Raw genomic sequence first — 22,259 nt, 5'->3', positions numbered from 1 at the left:
AAGACTGGTAGTTAATGGACAACACCGGCAGTTGAACATTCCCTCCTTGTGTACACATACTGTTGAACAGAAACGTAGGCTAATTCTACAAAATAGTTGCAGTAGTAGATTCCCATGCTCAGAGTTTACTGTTCAATCCTGAGCAATTTATGCAACTGTAAAACATGACTAAGGTCTCAACACCATACCTGTAAGCGGAAAAGAACGTCCAGCGCCCAACTCACGACGCGGAGAATTGATTTTTGAAGAAATATATTTGTGAACCAAGATGTTTGTTTGTTAACTATAAATAGATGTGTCCAGAAAACAAAAAATGATTACCTCCCTCAAGATATTTGACAGTTGACTTACAAGGGTCAAGGTACTAGGTCAGCAGAAGGTGTGATTGTCATACCCATCCTTGCTGGAGAGGTCCAAATGTTTGTGAATGTCCAGCAGGACCTCCTTGAAGAAGCACAGCCTGTTCTTCTCGGCCTCCTGGGTGATCTCAAACACCTGCTCCATGTCCTCCATGTAGCGTGGGTTGCAGCGGTTCAGCTCCTCCAAAGCCTTCTCGTAGCGCTCCTTCGCCTGGAGTTGAAAAAAAACAGACACACAGCCAACTATACATCGAGCTTCAGACACAGAATCGCCATCTTTACGTGCAAAAATATTATACATTTGAAAGAATTCCTGGCTTTGGTGTGGCTAAAGTTGTTCGTTATGGGGTGTAGTCTCAAGAGATTAGCTGTGGGCAAGTAAACCAAAAACAAATCAGTTTTTCAGGATTTACTGTATAAATTACAAACTATCCCTACATTTTAAATTAGGTGGAGCTCGGTTTATAGGAAAGCTTTTGATTACTAACTCAACTTCAAAATGGGACCTTACGCTGCACTTCCTACAGCTCAGACAGTGGAAAATTAACAGCCTCCATAGATCCAGCCAGTCAACAACAACAAAAAAAACAGCTCCCAGTCTTTCTGCTCGTCACTGCAAGCCTCATCACGCCAACCAGTTATGCTTTTTTTATTTTTTAAAAGGCACGTCGGTATGTGCTTCCCCACCCACAATTTTACACTTGATGACAGGCTGCCTCTAGACAGCACACCCAACTAAAACAAAGCTTTGTGGCTGCACTGAGCCAATCACACAGACACCGCTTTCGACTGGACGGTCCCATTAGCTGAACCTATAAGGCTGGTACAAATAACATATTGAATGCTCAAGAGGTTAGCTTGTTACTTGTGTTCATGGGCTAAAGTACAGCATGTAAGAAAATAAAAAAACGAAATGACCTCAAGCCTCTTGACTAACAAATGTTATGGAACCTGACAACTACCTAGATGAACACTTATTGTTCACATATGTGGAGTTTCAGTACCTTCTCTGCTTCCTGGTTGCATTTCTCAACACGGTCTGTAAATTTGCGGACCTCTTCCTGCGACTTGGTGGGGTCCGCCTTGGCGTGGGTCTCGCGAGTCAAAGCAGTCTTCTCCTCTTTACGGGCCTGCTGGTAACTCTTCTTAGACGACTCCACCTTGGACAGAGGAATTCCTCTGTTTACTACCACCAACCACACATCTATTGTATTTGGTACAAGTCATTCCCTAGGCTCTAGACCTCAGCTGAATCTGGTAATTAATGGTGTGGCTGTTGAACAAATCGAGGAGACCAAATTACTTGGTGTTACCTTCGATTGCAAACGGTCATTGTCAAAACATATAGATTGAATGGTTGTAAAGTACGGGGCAAGGTCTGTCAATAATAAATAAAATGCTTTTCACGCCACACTCCAAAAAGAGAGTCCTGCAGGCTCTAGGTTGTCTTATGCCGATTATTGTCCAGTCGTGGTCAAGTGCTGCAAGGAAAGACCTAGTTAAGCTGCAGCTGGCCCAGAACAGAGCGACATCTTGCGCTTCATTGTAATCAGAGGGATAATATAAATAGTCTCCCTTGGCTAAGACTTGAGGCGAGACTGTTTATAGAACGTAGTGACAGTGTTGAAAACTCCTAATTGTTTGCATATTCAACTAACACACAGCTCTGACACAAATTCAAAGCGTACAGTATTATATAGAGCCATTATTGCATGGAACTCCCATCGCGTAAATGAACAGCAATCCTGGTTTCAGAAAACCGATAAAGCAACACCTTACGGCACAATGCCTCTCCCCTATCGGACCTAGACATTTCATGTGAATGTATTGATACACTGCATGACCAAAAGTATGTGGACACCTGCTCGTCAAACATCTCATTCCAAAATCATGGGCATTAATATGGACTTGGTCCCCTATTTCCTGCTACAACAGCCTCCTCTCCGCTGGGAAGGCTTTCCACTAGATGTTGAAAAATTGTTGCGGTGACTTGCTTCCATTTAGCCACAAGAGCATTAGTGAGGTCGGGCACTGATGTTGGTCGATTAGGCCTGGCTCGCAGTCCACGTTCCAATTCATCCCAAAGGTGTTTAATGGAGTTGAGGTCAGGGCTCTGTGCAGGCCAGTCAAGTTCTTCCACACTGATCTCAACAAACCACTTCTGTATGGACCTTGCTTTGTGCTCGGGGGCATTGTTATGCTGAAACAGGAAAGGGCCTTTACCAAAGCACAGAATCGTCTAGAATGTTATTGTATGCTGTAGCGTTAAGATTCCCTTCACTGGAACTAAGGGGCCTAGACCAAACCATGAAAAACAGCCCCAGACCATTATTCCTCCTCCATTAAACTATACAGTTAGCACTATGCATTGCGGCTGGTAGCGTTCTCCTGGCATCCGTCAAACTCAGGTTCGTCCGTCGGACTGCCAGATGGTAAAGCGTGATTCATCACTCCAGAGAACGTGTATCCACTGCTCCAGAGTCCAATGGCGGTGAGGTTTACACAACACCGGCCGACACTTGGCATTGCACATGGCTATCACAAGCTGCTCGGCTATGGAAACCCATTTCATGAAGCTCCCGACGAACAGTTATTGTGCCGACGTTGCTTCTTGAAGCAGTTTGGAACTTGGTAGTGAGTGTTGCAACCGAGGACAGACAATTTTACGTGCTACAGCACTCGGCTGTCCCGTTCTGTGAGCTTGTGGGGCTTGCCTCTTCGCGGCTGAGCCATTTCCACTTCACAATAACAGCACTTACAGTTGACCGGGGCAACTCTGGCAGTGCAAAAAATTGATGAACTGACTTGTTGGAAAGGTGGCATCCTATGACCTTATGGAGCTCTTCAGTAAGGCCATTCTACTGCCAATGTTTGTCTATGGAGATTGCATGGCGGTGTGCTCAATTTTATACACCTGGGTGTAGACGAAATAGCCACATCTACTAATTTGAACGGGTGTCCACACGCATATATACGGTACATATACACACAAAAATATGTAGGCTGTGTGCCATTTTAGAGTGGATGAGAATGTTCTTGTCAATTAAATTATTAATTATAATTTTTTAACATTTTCAGTCCTGTGGGAATTGAACCCACAACTCTGACGTTGCAAGATACGTGTTCTATCAACTGAGCAACACGGGACGGGACAAGCAACATTAATGTTCTGCATTTTGTCATATTTCATGTTTGGTGTGGACCCCAGGAAGAGTAGCTTCTGCTTTCGCAACAGCCGATGGGGATCCTAACAAAATGCCAAATCAAAACACAATATGTACAACTGATCTATTATTGGTCATTCAGGGTTGATGATGTATGAAGATTAAACGGGTAAAATAAAAAAAGCTAAATGAGTAGAGCAACACTCACGTCTTTCAGTTTCCGAACCCAGGGTTTTTGTGCCTTGCGGAAACCTTCCTCTGCCTCCTTTGTCTCCCGGAACCCTCCGATCATCTGCTTGTGGAAGGCATCTTTCTGCCAGTTACGGACCTTGTCGCTGTCCTCCACAGCCAGGTGCTCCTTCAGCTCCATGTGGATCTCACTCAGCCTATCAGCAGCATTCATGAAGGCATGCCACGCCTTCTCCAGGGTGCCATACTGAGGCCCTTCAGGTAGAGAGAAGTCACAGGGTTAACGGACATATTTCACACCAATAACATATGCCTCCAAGTCATTCAATGAGAGTCAAGTCGTTATCCAACCAGAGAAATGACCTACACTACCGGTCAAAGGTTTTAGAACACCTACTCTTTCAAGTTTTTATTTTTTTATTTTTTATTTTTACATTGTAGAATAATAGTTAGGAGATCAAAACTAATTAAATAACAATCACGTTGTAACCAAAAAAGCGTGTGTGTTTAGTGAGTCCGCCAGACCAGAGGCTGTAGGGTTGACCAGGGATGTTCGGTTGATAAGTGAATTGGACTTTTCCTGTCCTGCAAAGCATTCAAAATGTAACTACTTTTGGGTGTCAAGGAAAATGTAAGAGGTAAAAAGTACAATATCTTGGAATGTAGTGAAGGAAAATGTTATTTTTTACTAAAACATCACCCCACTACCAGGCCAACTCACCTTTCTCCACCACGCCCCTCCACTTCTTGGCCCAGTCACTCAGCTGCTGGGAATAGCCCTTCTCAATCTTGGCCCGCTCCGCGAAGCAGCTGACGAGGTCGTTGCACAGCTTGTGTCCATCGTCGATACGCTTCACCGTCCTCTTGTAGTGCCCCGGCTAAGTAAAGATGGACATATACTTGTGTAAGAAAGACCTGCTACATAGGGAGAAAGTCGTGGAAATATGGCCGTTGACTTGCGGTTTAGAAAAAGGTAACAGTTCAAGAGAAGAATGGGCAAAATTTGACAACCCACAGTTGACCTCTGCCTACAGAGAACACATGAACATCTGGACAATCATCCAGAGGGGCCTTAGGTTGCAGAAAATGTCAGACTTAAACAGATGTCAATGCCTCAGCTTATTTTGTTGACTGCTGCAGAGGATATGTAGTACATATCTATGAAACCATTCAAAATTAGCTGAAATTTCAAAATTTGTACCCGTCAACATAGCACACAAAAATCAGACGGATTTGGTTGCTGGTTAAATGGGAATGCCACAGGCCAACAGAGCAGGTGACTACTGCTGCTAGTTTCCCTCAGAGCAAGTGATAACTTGATGGGGCAGGCCTGATGAGGTGGGGCAAAAGAGGAGCTAATGGGGGGGGGGGAGGAACCTCATAGCTAGGGCATGGAAATATAAAATCAGCAGGGACCCATTATGTGCGTTGCCCATGCAAACGATGGAAGGCTGCCCGAGGGGGGCAGTCCCGTGGTAGTTCAACTTCCACACATTGGTTAGCGCCACAGGGTTGGCAGCCCTGAGGGGGTGTAGTTGTTGAGCTTACCTCCCAGAAGCTGTCGCAGCTCCCGACGTCTCGCAGGTCTCCGTTGGAAGACATCTCGGGGTCGCCTTTACAGCACAGAATGATGGCGGCTATCTGTTATAACCGAAGGGAGAACAACATGTAAGACTGTCGATGGACTACAGAGCTGGATATAGTTATGTGAAACCCATTCAAAAGTCGGAGTCAAAATTCAAGAGAAAAATGCAGGGAAATTGCCAAAAAGCAACAGCAGAAACTACCATGTCATCACAAGGGAAAAGTAAATTACTGCCCTACTTGGCAAGCGTCCAAAGGGTTAATAGAAGAGCAGTGGCTGGGCAGAATTTTTTAGTAAAATAACTGACAGTTTTTTCCATTTCCCCCTTCTTTTCACCCTGACCCTCCTAACTTTCATGTATTTTCTGATGAAGCGATCCACTGGAATTACACCACATCCTTGGTCTGTAGAAAAGGCCCCATAGCTTCTCCTCAGAGCTAATGAGTCTACCCTAAAGGTGTAATCCAGTAATCCCGTAGGGTGAGGGGAGAGAAAGGAGCAGAGCAGGTCTCACCTCTTGAGTGTCTGTCTCTGTCAGAGGATTGAGCCGAGGCAGACTAGTTTTAGCCAGGCTGGGGTTGCATGAGATAGATAAATGATGCTCTGTCATTGAGGTTAACCCACCACCACACTTAGTCAGCCATACTAATAGCAGGTCTTATCTGTTACCAACCAAAATAGCTGATCTGTTTTTCAAGAGCGAAAACTCTTGAGATATCCACATTCCTTGAGCTCTTGTACTCTCATATGCTTGAAAACACTTGTTGCATGGTCAATTGACCAAATAATTGATTAAATTAAAACAATTGTCCCCCCAAAAAATCCAATCTAGATCAATTTTTAAATTTCCCACATCAAAAAAATGAACAGTGTTCAGAGTTCACACTTCCCTATACATCCACTTCCCCTGGTCCCGTTCCTGATTGTATTAGCTAGCTGTGCCAAGGTCAAATTGCTTCCTTTGACAGACAACAACTTGGAAGGAAGGAAGACTGGGTATTCTGAGGACATTCATTACCAAAGCTATCCAGCGTGATTTTGCACTGCTAAAAACACCAGCCGCTCCCTATCAAGTCTGAAAACCCACAATTGAAATTAAAAATGAATAAAAAAAGTAACTCTGCAAAAGGATTTGACCAAACCTGTGGAATTCGTACAGCACAAATGTTGAACAAAACTATAGCAATCTGTGGCATTGTGTTGTGTGACAACTGCACATTTTAGAGTGGCCTTATTGTTCCCTAGCACAGGGTGCACCTGTGCAATGCTGTTTAAAATCAGCTTCTTGATATGCCACACCTGGTCAGGTGGATGATTCTCTGGGAAAGGAGAAATGCTCACTAACAGGGATATAAACACATTTCTGCACAAAACTTGAGAATTAAGCTTCTTGTGCTTATGGAACATTTATGGGATCCTTTATTTCAGCTCGTGACCAACACTTAACGTCATACTGCATGGGGCAAAATGGTGGTCACACCAGATACTAACTGATTTTCTGATCCACGCCCCAACCATAAAAATAAAAAAAGGCATCTGTGACCAGATGCCTGGCATAGCTGTATTCCCAGTCATGTGTGATCCATATATTAGGGCCTAATTAAATGAATTACAATTGCCTGGTTCCCTAATATGAACTGCAACTCAGTAAATTATTTCAAAATGCTGCAAATTGCGTTAATATTTTTGTTCAGTGTATATACACACACACCTTCAAATTAGTGGCTTTGGCTACTTGAGCCACACCCATTGCTGACAGGTGTATACAAATTGAGCACACAGCCATGCAATCTCCATAGACAAACATTGGCAGTAGAATGGCCTTACTGAAGAGCTCATTGACTCTCAAAGTGGCACATAGGATGCCACCTTTCCAACAAGTCAGTTGGTCAAATTTCTGCTCTGCTAGAGCTTCCCCGGTCAACTAAGTGCTGTTATTGTGAAGTGGAAACATCTAGGAGCAATAAAGGCTCAGCCATGAAGTGGTAGGCCACACAAGCTCACAGAACGGGACCACCGGCTGTCAGTTGCTACACTCACTTCCAAGTTCCAAACTGCCTCTGGAAGCAACTTCAGCACAATAACTGTTCGTCGGAAGCTTCATGAAACGTGTTCTCTGGAGTAAAGATTCACGCTTTCACCATCTAGTAGTCTGACGGCCGGACCTGGGTTAGGACGGATGCCAGGAGAAAGCTACATGCATAGTGCCAACTGTGAAGTTTGGTGTAGGAATTAGTCTGGGGATGTTTTTCATGGTTCGGGCTAGGCCCGATACAGTATACAAGGGCATTCTAGATGATTCTGTGCCCACTCCTGTTTCTGTATGACAACATCCACATTAACTAAGCAAGGGCCATAGAGAAATGGTTTATCGAGATTGTGTGGAAGAACTCGACTGGCCTGCACAAAACCCTGACCTCAACCCCATCGAACACCTTTGGGATGAATTGGAATGCCGACTGAACCAGGCCTAGCTGCCCAACATCAGTACCCGACCTCACAAATGCTCGTGGCTGAATGGAAGCAAGTCCCCACAGCAATGTTCCAACATCTAGTGGAAAGCCTTCCCAGCAGAGTGGAGGCTGTTATAACAGAAAAGGGGGGGGGGGACCAACTCCATATTAATGCCCATGATTTTGGAATGAGATGTTCGACGAGCAGGTGTCCATATACTTTTGATCATGTACTGTACATGAGCTACACCATTATTCTGAGAATTTATAGATAATGGACCTACAAATATGATAAACAACCAACATTCCATCCAAGGCATATATGTAAAAGAAATAATAACAGGTATCTTTTGGTTATCACTATGGCAACAGCATCCAGGAACAATAAAAAGCACAATATTTACATCTTGCAGTTAAAATGAGAAAATAAGGAAAAGGAATATAAACAAATGTTATTTTAATTATGCCAGAAATGGCAGTGGAAACATCTTTATGTGCAAATATTGATATAATAGCCATCATATAGAAGTCAATTTAGAGTCAAGCGTTGATATGGTGTTTGGTTCTCCCACTACGACTCAGGAAACTATGCAGTTTATTAAAATAGATTAAATATATGAACCTCACCATAATAAAGCGCTGCTCTACCATCAGGGCAGGTCCTACAGGCCCTAGTTGTCGCACCTGGACTTCTGTTCAGTCGCCACAAAGAGGGACTAAGGAAAATTGCAATTGGCTCAGAACAGATGTACACAGAGAGCTAACAATAATATGCCTGACAATCTCTCCTGGCTCAAAGTGGAGGAGAGACTGAATTCGTCACTGCTTGTATTTGTGAGGTATTGACATGTTGAATGCACCGAGCTGTCTGAACTACTGGCACACAGCTCAACCACCCATGCATACCCCACAAGACATGCCACAAGAAGTCTCTTCACAGTCCAAGTCCAGAATAGACTATGGGAGGCACACAGCACTACATAGAGCCATGACTACATTGAAGTCTATTCCACATCAAGTAAGCAGTAAAATTAGATTTAAAAGGCAGATTAAAAAAAAAAAATACACCTTATGGAACAGCGGGGACTGTTGCTTCACAAACAGACACAATAACATACTCACTATACACACAAACGTAAACATGGATGTTGTAGATATGTGGTAGTAGAGTAGGAGCCTGAGGGACACTTAATGTGTTGTGAATGTATTTCAACATTTAAAAATGACAGGAACTAACGGAGATCCTTAATAAATACATGGCAGTGAAAGTGCACGGTGACGAGCTTGATGCTGCTTTCCAATACATATTGAGGCTCTTATTCTGGTGACCAATGTGTGCCTGTCGTTTGACAAATAAAAATATTCTTATGCATAAAAATCTAATCCGTAGACTAGCCAACATGCACTGTACCTGCAAGCTGCTGGCCAGAACGCTTGTGCCAAGACCAGAGTAGACACATTCTATTTAAAACAACAGTTTGTGACAAAACAAAATCGGTAGAGTTGAAAATGCAATGGGAAAACAGCGACCTTCAGATTATTTTTATTCGGTACATGAAAACATAAGCTTAACTGTACATTGTGTGCACTTCATCACGCACTGATTTTAACCCACAACATGTCCAGTTGGTGTAAACATACCACTGGCTGTAAAAATAAATAAATAAATATTTGTGGATTCTAGAATAATTCACATGGAAATGTGTCCCAATTGAATGGAAACCTAGCTAACGTTAAAATGTTACAATAGCAATTTCCTTAGAATACCTTTGGTGAGTTCTGCAGTTTAGACATTCAATATCCTTGAACTTCCTGTTGGCAAGGAGAAGAGGGGTGGTGCTGTGGAATGTATGCTAGCAGGGAGAGGCATTTCCCACAAATACGCCAAAACAGGAAAATGAGAGGCTCACTTCAGCAAGGCCTGCTAATTGAAAAGTCAATATCTCAGACCCCATCTCAGAGTGGAAAAGTTGGGTGGTGTGGGGATGCAGCACGACAACAGTGATTGAGGCCCCCGGGGTCAAGTAATATAACCCCTGAACGATGATGGGAAACCAGCAGCTCGTAAGGCGGGAGTCAAGTGATTCAACCACCACTAATCTCCAGTCAATAACCAGTTGACGGCATAAGTAAGACATTTCAGCAGCTTGAGTAATCGAGGTCACATTGGATTCAACATAGTGATACAAATTCAGTCCCTGGAAGGGCCAAAGGCTCAGATTCAATAGATACTCATATGAAAATGTTTTTCTACAGATGCCATACATTTATGGAATCTATAGAGATATTATACTGTCCTGGGGGGGGGGCAGCCATCTATAGAGTACACTCAATTCATACTACAGAAGATTAAATCTGTAAACATGACAGGCTGCAGAATCACACACTCTGGTATCTGGGTCTTTCTGCATGTAGCCTTTACTCAGAGATCACATGTTGAACCCTATAAATTACAATTTAAAAAAAATACTCCAAAAAAGGTGGAATGAATAAAATTCCTTGCCCGACTTCCCTTTCTATTAAATTTATATTGTGTTACAAAAATCTTGACAGCAAATCTTTCTTTATTGAGGACCAATATAGAAAGGGGCGGCAGGGTAGCCTAGTGGTTAGAGCGTGTGACTAGTAACCTGAAGGTTGCGAGTTCAAACCCCCGAGCTGACAAGGTCGTTCTGCCCCTGAACAGGCAGTTAACCCACTGTTCCTAGGCCGTCATTGAAAATAAGAATTTGTTCTTAACTGACTTGCCTGGTTAAAAAAATTAAAAAAATAGATCCTAAATGCTTCGGAAAACAAAGTATATGACAAGCATTAAGGAAGAACCCTGACACTTGAAGGAACATAACTGAGCAACAAACTTCCACACAGGCCCTGTAAGCAACAGACCATGTGCTCCCGAGTGATGCAGTTGTCTAAGGCACTGCATCACAGTGCTAGAGGAGTCACTACAGTCCCTGGTTCAAATCCAGGCTGTATCACATCCGGCCGTGATAGAAAATCCCATAGGGCGGCGCACAGTTGGCCCAGCATTGTCCAAGGTTTGGCCGTCATTGTAAATAAGAATTTGTTCTTAACTGACTTGCCAAGTTAAATAAAAATGTGCTGCAGGCTTTCATTTGGACAACATCCCTGTGTCAGAGGATGTTTACGTTCCACCGGTCACCAACCTTGTTTAGGCAGTATGCTCAGTTCATCCTGATCACTTAGCAGAACTGGAATTTGTTTAAATCTCTGGGAGATTAAATCCTCAGCGGGGGCATTGCTGACAGAAGACAGCGGGTCCTGTTTAACAGAAGGATTTGGGTCGAACGCTGCTGAACCCTTCATGGAAAAGGGCACTAGTCGTCTCAGGTCAGAGCTACAAGTATTTGTGGGCAAGTAGGCCGTGGACTGAACAACAGAGGTAAACTGGATACCAAATGGCAGCACATTCAGAACCCATTATGGGTGCTTTCACCCCTCCCCCTTAGATGTGACGGAGAACACATACCATGTGGAACTGGTTTACTTACATTGCTTAGAAACACTACCTGGAAAGATTAAGTTCTATTGTATTTGTAGAGTACTGAAAATGTCTCTTCTTGGAATGTACCCATGCTGACAGAGTTAGAGAATGAACACAGGCTCGTGTTTCCTTCCAAAATTGGGTCAGATTAACAAGAAGCCAAGAGCTCATAAACCACAATGGAAACTTGTAGTCAATCTGATTAAATGTATACGAGCAGCATGTGCAACTCTTATTTTCACTGAAAATGCTGTTCAAAAGTCTGAGCAAGCATAGAATGTTCTGCAAATAATTTCCTTGTTGGATTTCTGCAACACAGTGCAGTCAGAAAGTATTCAGACATCTAGACTTTTCCACATTATAGCCTTACTCTAAAATGTATTTAATACACCCCCCCCCCTCAATCTACACACAATAACCCTTTATGATTAAGCAAATAAGTCATATTTTTGACATTTATAAAAAATAAATCTTATTTACACAAGTATTCAGACACTTTACTCAGTACACAGACCAATATGTACAGAATCCAGATGTTAATACTTTTAGGGAAAGGGAGAGGGGAGGGGAGAGACCATGGTGCTTGCCTACGGAGCTGTGAGGGGAACGGCACCTCAGTACCTCCAGGCTCTGATCAGGCCCTACACCCAAACAAGGGCACTGCGTTCATCCACCTCTGGCCTGCTCGCCTCCCTACCACTGAGGAAGTACAGCTCCCGCTCAGCCCAGTCAAAACTGTTCGCTGCTCTGGCCCCCCAATGGTGGAACAAACTCCCTCACGACGCCAGGACAGCGGAGTCAATCACCACCTTCCGGAGACACCTGAAACCCCACCTCTTTAAGGAATACCTAGGATAGGATAAGCATTCCCTCTTCCCCCCCCCCCCCTTTAAGATTTAGATGCACTATTGTAAAGTGACTGTTCCACTGGATGTCATAAGGTGAATGCACCAATTTGTAAGTCGCTCTGGATAAGAGCGTCTGCTAAATGACTTAAATGTAATGTAATGTAAATGTACTTTATAAGTGTACCTTTGGCAGTGATGGGGAGCATTGCTGCACAGCTATCTTCAGGTCTCTCCACAGATGTTCAATCTGGGGTCAAATCTGGCCTCTGGCTGGGCCACTCAAGGACATTCAGAGACTTGTCCCAAAGCCACTTCTGGATTGCCTTAGCTGTGTGCTTAGGGTCATTGTTCTTCTGTAAGGTGAAGTGTCACCCCACTGAGGTCGTGAATGCTCTGGAGCAGGTTTTCATCAAGGATCTCTGTACTTTGCTCCGTTCATCTTTGCCTCGATCCTGACTGGTCTCTACGGACCACACCTTCGACCTCATGGCTTGGCGTTTGCTATGACAGGCACTGTCAACTGTGGGACCTTATATAGACAGGTGTGTGCCTTTCCAAATCATGTACAATAGATTGAATTTACCACGGGTGGACTCCAATGAAGTTGTAGAAACATCAAGGATGATCAACGGAAACCAGATGCACCTGAGCTCAATTTCAAGTCCCATAGCAAAGTGTCTGAATACTTATGTAAATAAGGTAATTTATTTTAAATAAATTAGCAAAATTCTCACAAAAAAAGAAATAATAATAATAATAAATAAATAAAAATTAAAAAACTATCCGCTTTGTCATTAAGGGGTATGTGAGAAAAATGTGTTATTTAATACATTTTAGAACAAGGCTGTGTAATATGGCTCTTTCTGGGTATAGATCGTGGCATCCACCTCTCTCTCCGACACGCAGGTTCTGTTCTCAGGTTGTACATTCCTGGAGGAGAGTCTCTCCCCTGGCCATGCAGAAAGAGAGACAGAAAGAAATAATTTCACATGGCGAACTCTTAAATAAAAAAATAAAACATGGGAATTTGATACAAAATGCCCACTTGTGAGAAGGTGGGAATGGCCAGTGGACAGGGTCCGTTGACACTTAAGGAACGGGTATGACGAGTGTGTTTCATTTGGTGACCTCAAAACACAGGAAACAACTGTCTCTCTGAATATGTACATTTATTAAATATGGGGTTTGAATCCAATTCTTGTATAAAATGAATGAGTAAATATGAAACTATGAAATTATGTAATATTAAACCTTCATTGTGAAAGAACTGTACTCTACAAATAAAAACCCCTCCTGAGGAAATCCTCTTCAGACCACGCAAACCTCTGTGTAAGCTGAGGTGGCACAGGTATGAGTACCAAGACTAAGCAAACCCAAACATATCTGAATGGTACTCTGAAGTATCCATTCTAACCACAAAAGGCTTTGCTCTTCAGGGAAACACAGAGGGACTAAGAGAGAGAATAAACTGACTCCAACAGAAGGACTGATGATTCCAATAGAGATCACATCGACACACTGGGCGTAAATATATATTGAATGCAATTATTCCCAAATGATTGAGCATTCATTTGTAAAGAACTAGCATTTCAATTAATTTAATTATCAACTGAGAAGAAGTGACTCCTTTTGTCTTTCCCACCCACTTCCCTTTGTCCACCAAGCAGTCATATTGGCTTAGCCCACAAGGGAACCACCCCTATCATTTCCTTGTAACCATATCTACTGTGTTTGTGTATGTATTTCTGTGATTATTTAGTTAGTAAATTAATAATTAAGACAATTGGTGTATGGATAATTAATAGTAAAGGCTGGGTTCGTACAGAAACAAATTTACAACATTTGGAATGAGACTAACGTGAGGTAAAGAATAATTAATTAATTAGATGACTAATTGATCAGATATTAAAATATCTGAAGAGTTATTAGGAAAATTATAACTTTGGGCACCTTTGAAAACCTTCAGATTACAGACTTCCTAGTTAATTACATTGCCATGATTAGTGTAATCACGTAAATATTATTAAAGAGAATTGATTTGATAAACAGTCCTCACTTTAATGATGCCAAATACACAACAGCTGTAACATAACAAAATGTGGAAAAGGGGTCCGAATACTACCCACTGTACAACTCCTAAATATAGAGCAGGCGTGCACTGAACACAAGGTGATACTCCCACAGAATTTCACAAACCAAAGCAAACAGTTGCGTTGCTACCCAGCAAAGCAAACACTAGTGCTGCAGCATTAAAATGTATGGCATGCAAGAACACACCAGATACTATTAATCATTGATTGCTATCGATAGTGAACGAGTAACACCTTTTTTTGCAGTGAAAGACTTCACACATTCTAATATTCAGATTGGAGGCCAAGCATTCTTATGTGAATTATGGTATAGATGTCGACCGATTAATCGGCATGGATGATTAATTAGGGCCGATTTCAAGTTTTCATAACAATTGGTAATCGCCATTTTTGGATGGCGATTATGGCAGATTACATTGCAATCCACGAGGACCGCTAGCTAGGATTAATCTTATTTAAAAACAAATCTTCACATAATCACTAGTTAAACTAGTAATATCAACCATGTGTAGTTAACTAGCTTGTCCTGCGTTGCATATAATCAATGCTGTGCCTGATAATTTATCGAATCACAACCTACTTCCCCAAACGGGTGACAATTTAACAAGATTATTCACAAAAAAGCACAAAAATCGTTGCACCAATGTACCTAAACATAAACATCAATGCCTTAAAATGCCTTAAAATCAATACACAAGTATATATTTTCTTAAACTGCATATTTAGTTGAAATAAATTAATGTTAGGCAATATTTACAAGGGAAATTGTGTCACTTCTCCTGCATTCTGTGCAAGCAGAGTCAGGTTATATGCAGCAGTTTAGGTCGCCTGGCTCGTTGTGAACTGTGTGAAGACCATTTCTTCCTAACAAAGACCGTAAATAATTTGCCAGAATTTTACATAACATTGAAGGTTGGCAATGTAACAGCAATATTTTGTTTCCGGATTTGACCATATTAAATTACATAAGGCTCGTATTTCTGTGTGTTATTAGATTATAATTAAGTCTATGATTTGATAGAGCAGTCTGACTGAGCAGTGATAGGCAGCAGCAGGCACGTAAGCATTCATTCAAACAGCTTTCCTGCAGGGTAGCCTAGTGGTTAGAGCGTTGGACTAGTAACCGGAAGGTTGCAAGTTCAAACCCCCGAGCTGACAAGGTACAAATCTGTCGTTCTGCCCCTGAACAGGCAGCTAACCCACTGTTCCTAGGCAGTCATTGAAAATAATAATTTGTTCTTAACTGACTTGACTAGTTAACCTGTTAATCCTTCCCCCTACTTTTTCGAACATTCTGTTAAAAATCGCGCAACATTTCAGCGCCCTGCTACTCATGCCAGGAATATAGTATATGCATATGATTAGTATGTGTGGATAGAAAACTCAGACGTTTATAAAACTGGTTAAATCACGGCTGTGACTATAACAGAACGTGTGTTTCATTGAAAAGCGCAGGAAAATCTGATCACTGAAAATGGAAATATATATCCATGCGCGACTTGAACCCATTGATAAAGGTGAACCACATTTAATGGGGCTGAGGTTGCAATTACCTACAGCTTCCACACATTGTCTAGAGTCTTGTCATTTGCCTAGGCTTTGTTTCTTGGTCAAACAGATGCAAGGCAATGCATTTCTTCCGGTCTCCGACCGGATATTTTGGTTGAGAATTACCCGGACATTATTTCCAGACGGACAGCTAAAGAATGGACAGCTAAAGAATATACTTCGCCTCGTGATCAATTTGATCGCTTATTAACGTTTAATAATACCTAAAGTTGCATTACAAAAGTATTTCGAAGTGTTTTGTGAAAGTTTATCGTCGACTTTTTTAATTTAAAAAAATGACGTTACGTTATAAGACGCTATTTTTGTTTTGTTTATCACAGTCTTCATAGATCGATATCTAGGCTATATATGGACCAATTTAATCGAAAAAAGACCCAATAGTGATTATGGGACATCTAGGAGTGCCAACAAAGAAGATGCTCAAAGGTAATGAATGTTTTATATTATATTTGTGCGGTTTGTGTAGCGACGACTATGCTAATTATTTTGTTTACGTCCCCTGCGGGTCTTTTGGGGTGTTACATGCTATCAGATAATAGCTTCTCATGCTTTCGCCGAAAAGCATTTTAAAAATCTTACTTGTTGCCTGGATTCACAAAGAGTGTAGCTTTAATTCAATACCCTGCATGTGTATTTTAATGAACGTTTGAGTTTTAACTAGTACTATTAGCATTTAGGGTAGCGCATTTGCATTTCCAGATGTCTAGATGGGACGCCTGCGTGCCAGGTAGGAGCAAGAGGTTAAATAAAGAAAATCATTTGCCAGTAGCTCTTTGCAATGCTTGAAGCACATCGCTGTTTATGACTTCTAGCCTATCAACTCCCGAGATTAGGCTGGCAATACTAAAGTGCCTATAAGAACATCCAACCGTCAAAGGTATATGAAATACAAAATGGTATAGAGAAATAGCCCTATAATTCCTATAATAACTACAACCTAAAACTTCTTAACTGGGAATATTAAAAGACTAATTTTAAAAAGGAACCACCAGCTTTCATATGTTCTCATGTTCTGAGCAAGGAACTTCAACTTTTTAAATCATTAAAATCCAGACAGAAAATATTTACACAAGAAGCAATCTAATATCACACACGGTCAAAACTAGACACTGCACTTTTACTTTCTTCAACACTGTGTTTGTGCATTATTTAAATCAAATTGAACACGTTTCATTATTTATTGGAGACTAAAATTGATTTTATGTATGTATTATGTTCAAATAAAATTTCATTCAGTATTGTTGTAATTGTCGTTATTACAAATATATATATATTTTTAAATTGGGCCGATTAGTCGGTATTGGCTTTTTTTGGTCTTCCAATAATCGGTATCGGCATTTAAAAGCCATTTTTTAAAATCAACCTATAGTATGGTAGAGAGGAAGACTGAGGGAGATGACGACAGAAAGCTCAAAGCAATATCCCCAAAGGTCAGACAAACTACCCAATCCAAAAATTCAGTCAGAGTAACAACAAAAAAACACAAAAAAATGCATTATCCACAAATTGCATAGGAGTGGAACCCAAAGAGGACTTACCCAAGATTAACTTAAATGAGATGGGTTGAGGTCAAAGATGAGGTCCCTGTCGAGGAACTCCACTTTCTCTGTGGTACTGGAAGAAAGAGGAAGTGTGTGACAGGGAGAAATGGAGTATGGAGGAGCACAGCATGAGCAGTGGAGGAGAACCACTCACGGTCAGAGTATGACGGAGGCTGGAAGTCAGATGGTTATAATGAGTCCTGGCTCCAAAAGGTGGCAGATTCTGAATTAGAGAGTGAAATGCCACACACAGAAGTATTGGATAACCAGTCATGGGTGTGCTGGAAAACGACAGTGTGGTGGTCTTGGAAGAGACCCTCAAACTATGGAAGGTCATGAACACAACTAAAATAACCTGCTAAGAATCAAAGAGAAGGAATCCATTTTAACACCTTAGAAATGTTGGAACTTCAGCCCCAAGGTTAAGTTACCAACCCTGGGCTGGGGCAGGGCTTAGACAAGGTTACTTACAGATGAAGTCAAATGAATTGGCACCCTTGCACTTTAAAATGGAGCAGGTGGGCCTCCTTTTTAAAGATAAAAAAAAAAAAAATCAACTGGTCAAATGGCTACTATTTTTACTTTGAATGCATCTGCAACTTACCAGAGGTGAGAAGTTACACGAACGAGAATTTATTGAATAATAAATGTCCTTTTTTTAAAATGTATTTTTTTTTAACTTAAGTGAATAATCTTATATTTAATTAAAAATATATTCCTTTGCAGTTGTAAATCAAACAAATACACGTGAACACTAAACATTCTCAATTTCAACAAATTATTTTAATAACTGATGGCAGCAGTAACTACTGTAGCTAAATAGCCAGCTAACCTCTGATTCAGAGGGGTTGGGTTATATGCGCAAGACATTTCAGTTGAATACAACTGACAAGGTATCCCCCTTTCCCTAACCTCTGTAGCTAGCCAGCAAGCAACGCTAAAAGAGATCGCAAACGGGTTAGCATAACTCTAGCCCCTCCCCCTCAAATGTTTTTCTAAATATTAGCAAGCCGAATAGCATAAGGCCAGCAAACACGTCCCTCATACACTAGGAATGTATTTCCGCAAAATACGGAACGAAAAGGTGTCTCTCGGTCCCAAAACTGGAGTTTTCTGGAGACTTGTGGGAGGAGTGCTGATGACGTCGCCCACTGTATTAGCTTTCGGTAGCCTGATTCCATCCAGACTGAGGAGAAATCTGCAAACAATGCATCCCAGACCAACTCCTGAAGTGGTCAGCCAGATCTGAACACAATCAGACCACAAAGAGAATTGTGCATCTAGACCAGTCTTATCAATGCGATCTTTGAATTCTGATAGCAGAAGATGCATGTAAGTGTCATGTGAAAAAAAAACAATAAAACTGAAAGCAGGTGAACCCCCCCCAATGAAGGCATGACTGACAACTGAAGTCATGGATTATTTCAAAGAGTGGCATTGCTTAATTACATAAGCAGGCAGGCTAAAGGATCTGGATAGCACAGTTTCCCCAAATGTTTTGGTTTTTGCCCTAGCACTATACAGCTGATTCAAATAACCAACTCATTATCAAGGTTTGATTATCATCAAGGCCAGGACAGGTTTTTGGAAAACCCTGTGGATAGGACAGTGGTGCAAAGTGTTCTCCACTGTCATCAACTGATACAGGAATGTTTACAAATGAATGTGTATACAGTTCATGAGGTGAATCTCATACTCTTATTACATTAATTGTTTGAAAGATTAAAGAAAATTTAGTGGCTGGTCAGTTGCACACGCAAGAATATAACTAAAATGCCACTTCAATTCTAGTGAGACATCCCGAGTTCAAGCCCAATGGTTTGCACTGCTGCAAATCTTCCATGGAGCACTTACCCCAGTAAAAGGATCCACTGTTTGGCCACAGCACAGCTCCATGCACCCTACCCTAGAGGGCCAAGTGAGCCTCAAATTCCAGTGTTGGTAATGTGAAACAAAGACATGTTTGTTCCACAACCAATGTCCAATAACTACTTAGAACAAAGGAATAAAAAAATAAAAAGCAGCATAGTCATCTGCTCTGTGCTAAAATCTCTGAGGTGTCAGTAATCAAAACAGTTTGCGACAACAATGAAAAAATGAAAACCAGTAGTACTGAGGCCCTCAACGACTGGCTTTGGATATCTCTGTACTTTAGTTTCAAGGATTGTAAACAGGAATAATCTAATGTAGGAAGGAGTTAGAAGCAATGTCAACTATCAATGGACAGCGGCTCCCGAGTGGCCTAACAGGCTGACTACAATAGTCTCTCGTCGCGTGCATTGCGAAATAAATTCCGAAGTCTATATTATTCAATAATTGCACCAATGATCATCTATGTTGTCAAGGGCTAAAATAGAAGTCAGTTCTATTTCTGACGCAAGTCCTGCCTCTCCCATCTCCATTATTTTATCGAAGCAGGAACCCACATGCCATCTCCTCATTGGTTATACCCACGTGGTTGACTGAAAGAAGAACAAGGTCAATGGCGGAAATGCACCTAATTTATTAAAGTTGCCAATCACAATATAAAGTCAACAGAAGAAAAATCCTGGAAGGAGGAGAGATGACTGGAAACAATTTGGTTGACCGTTTTGTTTGGATTAATTGGTGAGTAGAGGACCTTGTGCATTTTAGGTCAAATAAATCAAATACATTTATGCACGATGGCGTGTGCGCAGCTAGTTTGGGTTCCGTGTAAAGGCTTTGCATCTCAGTGCTAGAGGCGTCACTACAGAACCTGGTTTGATTCCAGGCTGTATCACAACCAGCCGGGATTGAGAGTCCAATAGGGTGGTGCACAATTGGCCCAGCGTCGCCCAGGGTTTGGCAGGGGTAGGCCGTCATTGTAAATAAGAATTTGTACTGGCCTACACAAAACAAGCCAAAGGAAAAGTTGATTCAGCCTTATTTTAGCTATTTGCAGATGGCCCGAATCTCTCATTTCTAAACCACAGTTCTCATGGCGCAGGATATTCTCAATGCCAGCTCTCCCAGCTCAAGATAGAACAGCAGGAAGGGTTATTTAAGCAATGAGAACGCTTGGCAGCAAGTGTGAGACCACAACAGGCTAGATTATACACACACAAGGTCTAATGCAGTGTGCCTTAAAGTTAGGCAAAGGCATTGTCTCAAGGTGATGCGTCATACATTAACATGGCGTACCATGCCCAGGCCAGTGTTCCCAAACCAGTCCTCAGCGAATGGCTTAGGTCCCAGGATAAACATATGTATTGCTGTGTAGCCTGAGACCAGAATAAAATCAAATTCTGTTGGATAAATAAAGCTGTTTTGCTTAACAATAACTAGCACAAGTATCAGACTAGCCATACTCTAAAATATTCTGTACCGATTTTCATGTTTAGTCAAAGTATGCTGGTATCAGGCATATCAGGGGTCGTGCTTACAAACGGCTCAAATCTATATTTCTACGAATTTACACTTGCTTTTAAAAAGGGTGGGGTTGTTCTCATATTGCAACAGAGAAATGCATATCCAATGGGAGGTTCCTCAATTTATCCTGTGTAACTTAGCCTATGGATATTGGCAGTTCTGCTCAACAATACAACGAATAGCCATATTGTTGATCTATTGAAAAAGATTAAGCAAATGCTTTGTCTGTCAATTGGCCTACACAGCGTTTATTAATCTCAATTTCATACACAACCCGTCAAATCTTGAATGTTTGCCAACGTAGTTTGCTGTCGAACAGCAGTAGCATAATAGTTGATATCCATTGAAGAGGAGTGTAGACTACAGTAGCCCAAGGATAAATGGATTGTTCCATAGCCCCCCCCCCCAAATACACATAGAAGACTATTTAAAAATCACATGTTAATCCAAACAATGTAATAACGTACCATGAGATAGTCACCCATCAACACGATTCACGGTGCATGTTTGATCTTACATTCATGGAGTCGTAGTTACGCCTATGGTTTAACCTAGCCTGTGTGATAGGTCATTATAGGTCATATTGACACAACGTTAACTCCTGTTCAAGGCAACAAATGGAACAAATGCAAACACGAGTCGAATTGTAACATAACTGTAACCACTCGGCGACCATAATAGAATAGAACGTGTCTACTTTGTTTCCCATCCAGTTTGCGACCTACCTGTTGCAGCTTCAAATCCTTAGTCACTCGGCGCTGGAGAAGCTCACCAACTCCGGAGCGAAAATTCCCCAAAAGCAATCCCTTGATCAAACCAAATTGGCGAGAGACGCAAACAGTATTATTCTCTTCATAACCGAGAGTGCATCAACAATTTCGCTCGAGAACTTTCCCGAAGAAAGCGAAGGCCATCGTAGATACCACTCTGCCATTGCAACAAAGTTATTATTATTCGATTTCCTGCCCCCTTCAAATTCACGAGGTAGGCCTAATATCATCGGCGGTAAATTGGTTAAATGTACTTTAGTTAGAAACAGTACAACATAAGCCCCAAACCTTGTGCTATCCGGCGGGTATGTAGATACAAAGCCAATCCTCCCGGATGTTCTGGAGAGGTCTCCAAGCTGTGTAATTAGACGCGGTGGCGAACCACAATATCCATTCATCCAATTACATGCGTTAACCCTTTACTGACTAGAGATGAGTCAACAGCTCACAGTGACAATTATGGTCAGGCCATGTGAATCAAATCTTTTTCATTAATTGTCACTCAACACATAGGCTACAAGTCTACTTGACATAACATAAGTGTCCGTGGAATCAATATATTTTATTGATTTATGCCAAACACTTGTTGCTTGGTCAACAACCTTATTCAATTACCTGTGAACAGCACCATCTCTAGGTCATCAGGTGAATCACACAATGTTAGTATTTTGTCTGGTGTCTGTTGAAAGTAGCCTACTGTAGCCGAGTGACAATACTTTTTTCAATACAATAATCTTCAACAGACCACAGCAAATAGTGTGAGATGATTTGAGGTTGGAGGAAAAACAAATGAATG

The 22,259-nt window shown here is 41.6% G+C and overlaps 1 protein-coding gene across 8 annotated transcripts in view; it reads right to left on the bottom strand.

Moving 5' to 3' along the window:
• The window catches only part of LOC124035897 (protein kinase C and casein kinase II substrate protein 3-like), a 29,088-nt gene extending 7,259 nt beyond the window's left edge, over positions 1 to 21,829 (bottom strand). The window contains exons 1-8 of one of the 8 annotated variants that reach the window (XM_046349731.1): positions 21,419 to 21,824; positions 17,301 to 17,376; positions 12,991 to 13,052; positions 5,261 to 5,353; positions 4,434 to 4,590; positions 3,732 to 3,967; positions 1,364 to 1,519; positions 395 to 570 (exon numbers count right to left, since the gene is read on the bottom strand). In XM_046349731.1, coding sequence (XP_046205687.1) covers positions 395 to 570; positions 1,364 to 1,519; positions 3,732 to 3,967; positions 4,434 to 4,590; positions 5,261 to 5,314 — 779 coding nt within the window. In that variant the 5' untranslated portion in view covers positions 5,315 to 5,353; positions 12,991 to 13,052; positions 17,301 to 17,376; positions 21,419 to 21,824. Of the gene's footprint in view, positions 1 to 394; positions 571 to 1,363; positions 1,520 to 3,731; positions 3,968 to 4,433; positions 4,591 to 5,260; positions 5,354 to 6,439; positions 6,509 to 12,990; positions 13,053 to 17,300; positions 17,377 to 21,160; positions 21,231 to 21,418 lie in introns of those variants that run through there. The other 7 variants (XM_046349737.1, XM_046349730.1, XM_046349735.1 and 4 more) reach the window with 7 other exon arrangements.
• Positions 21,830 to 22,259: the final 430 nt, after the last annotated feature.

Source organism: Oncorhynchus gorbuscha, linkage group LG05 (genome assembly GCF_021184085.1).
Source record: "Oncorhynchus gorbuscha isolate QuinsamMale2020 ecotype Even-year linkage group LG05, OgorEven_v1.0, whole genome shotgun sequence".
NCBI classification, from domain to species: domain Eukaryota; kingdom Metazoa; phylum Chordata; class Actinopteri; order Salmoniformes; family Salmonidae; genus Oncorhynchus; species Oncorhynchus gorbuscha.
The sequence above is the reverse complement of the archived record's forward strand: the minus strand, read 5'-3'. Positions and strand labels throughout refer to the sequence as shown.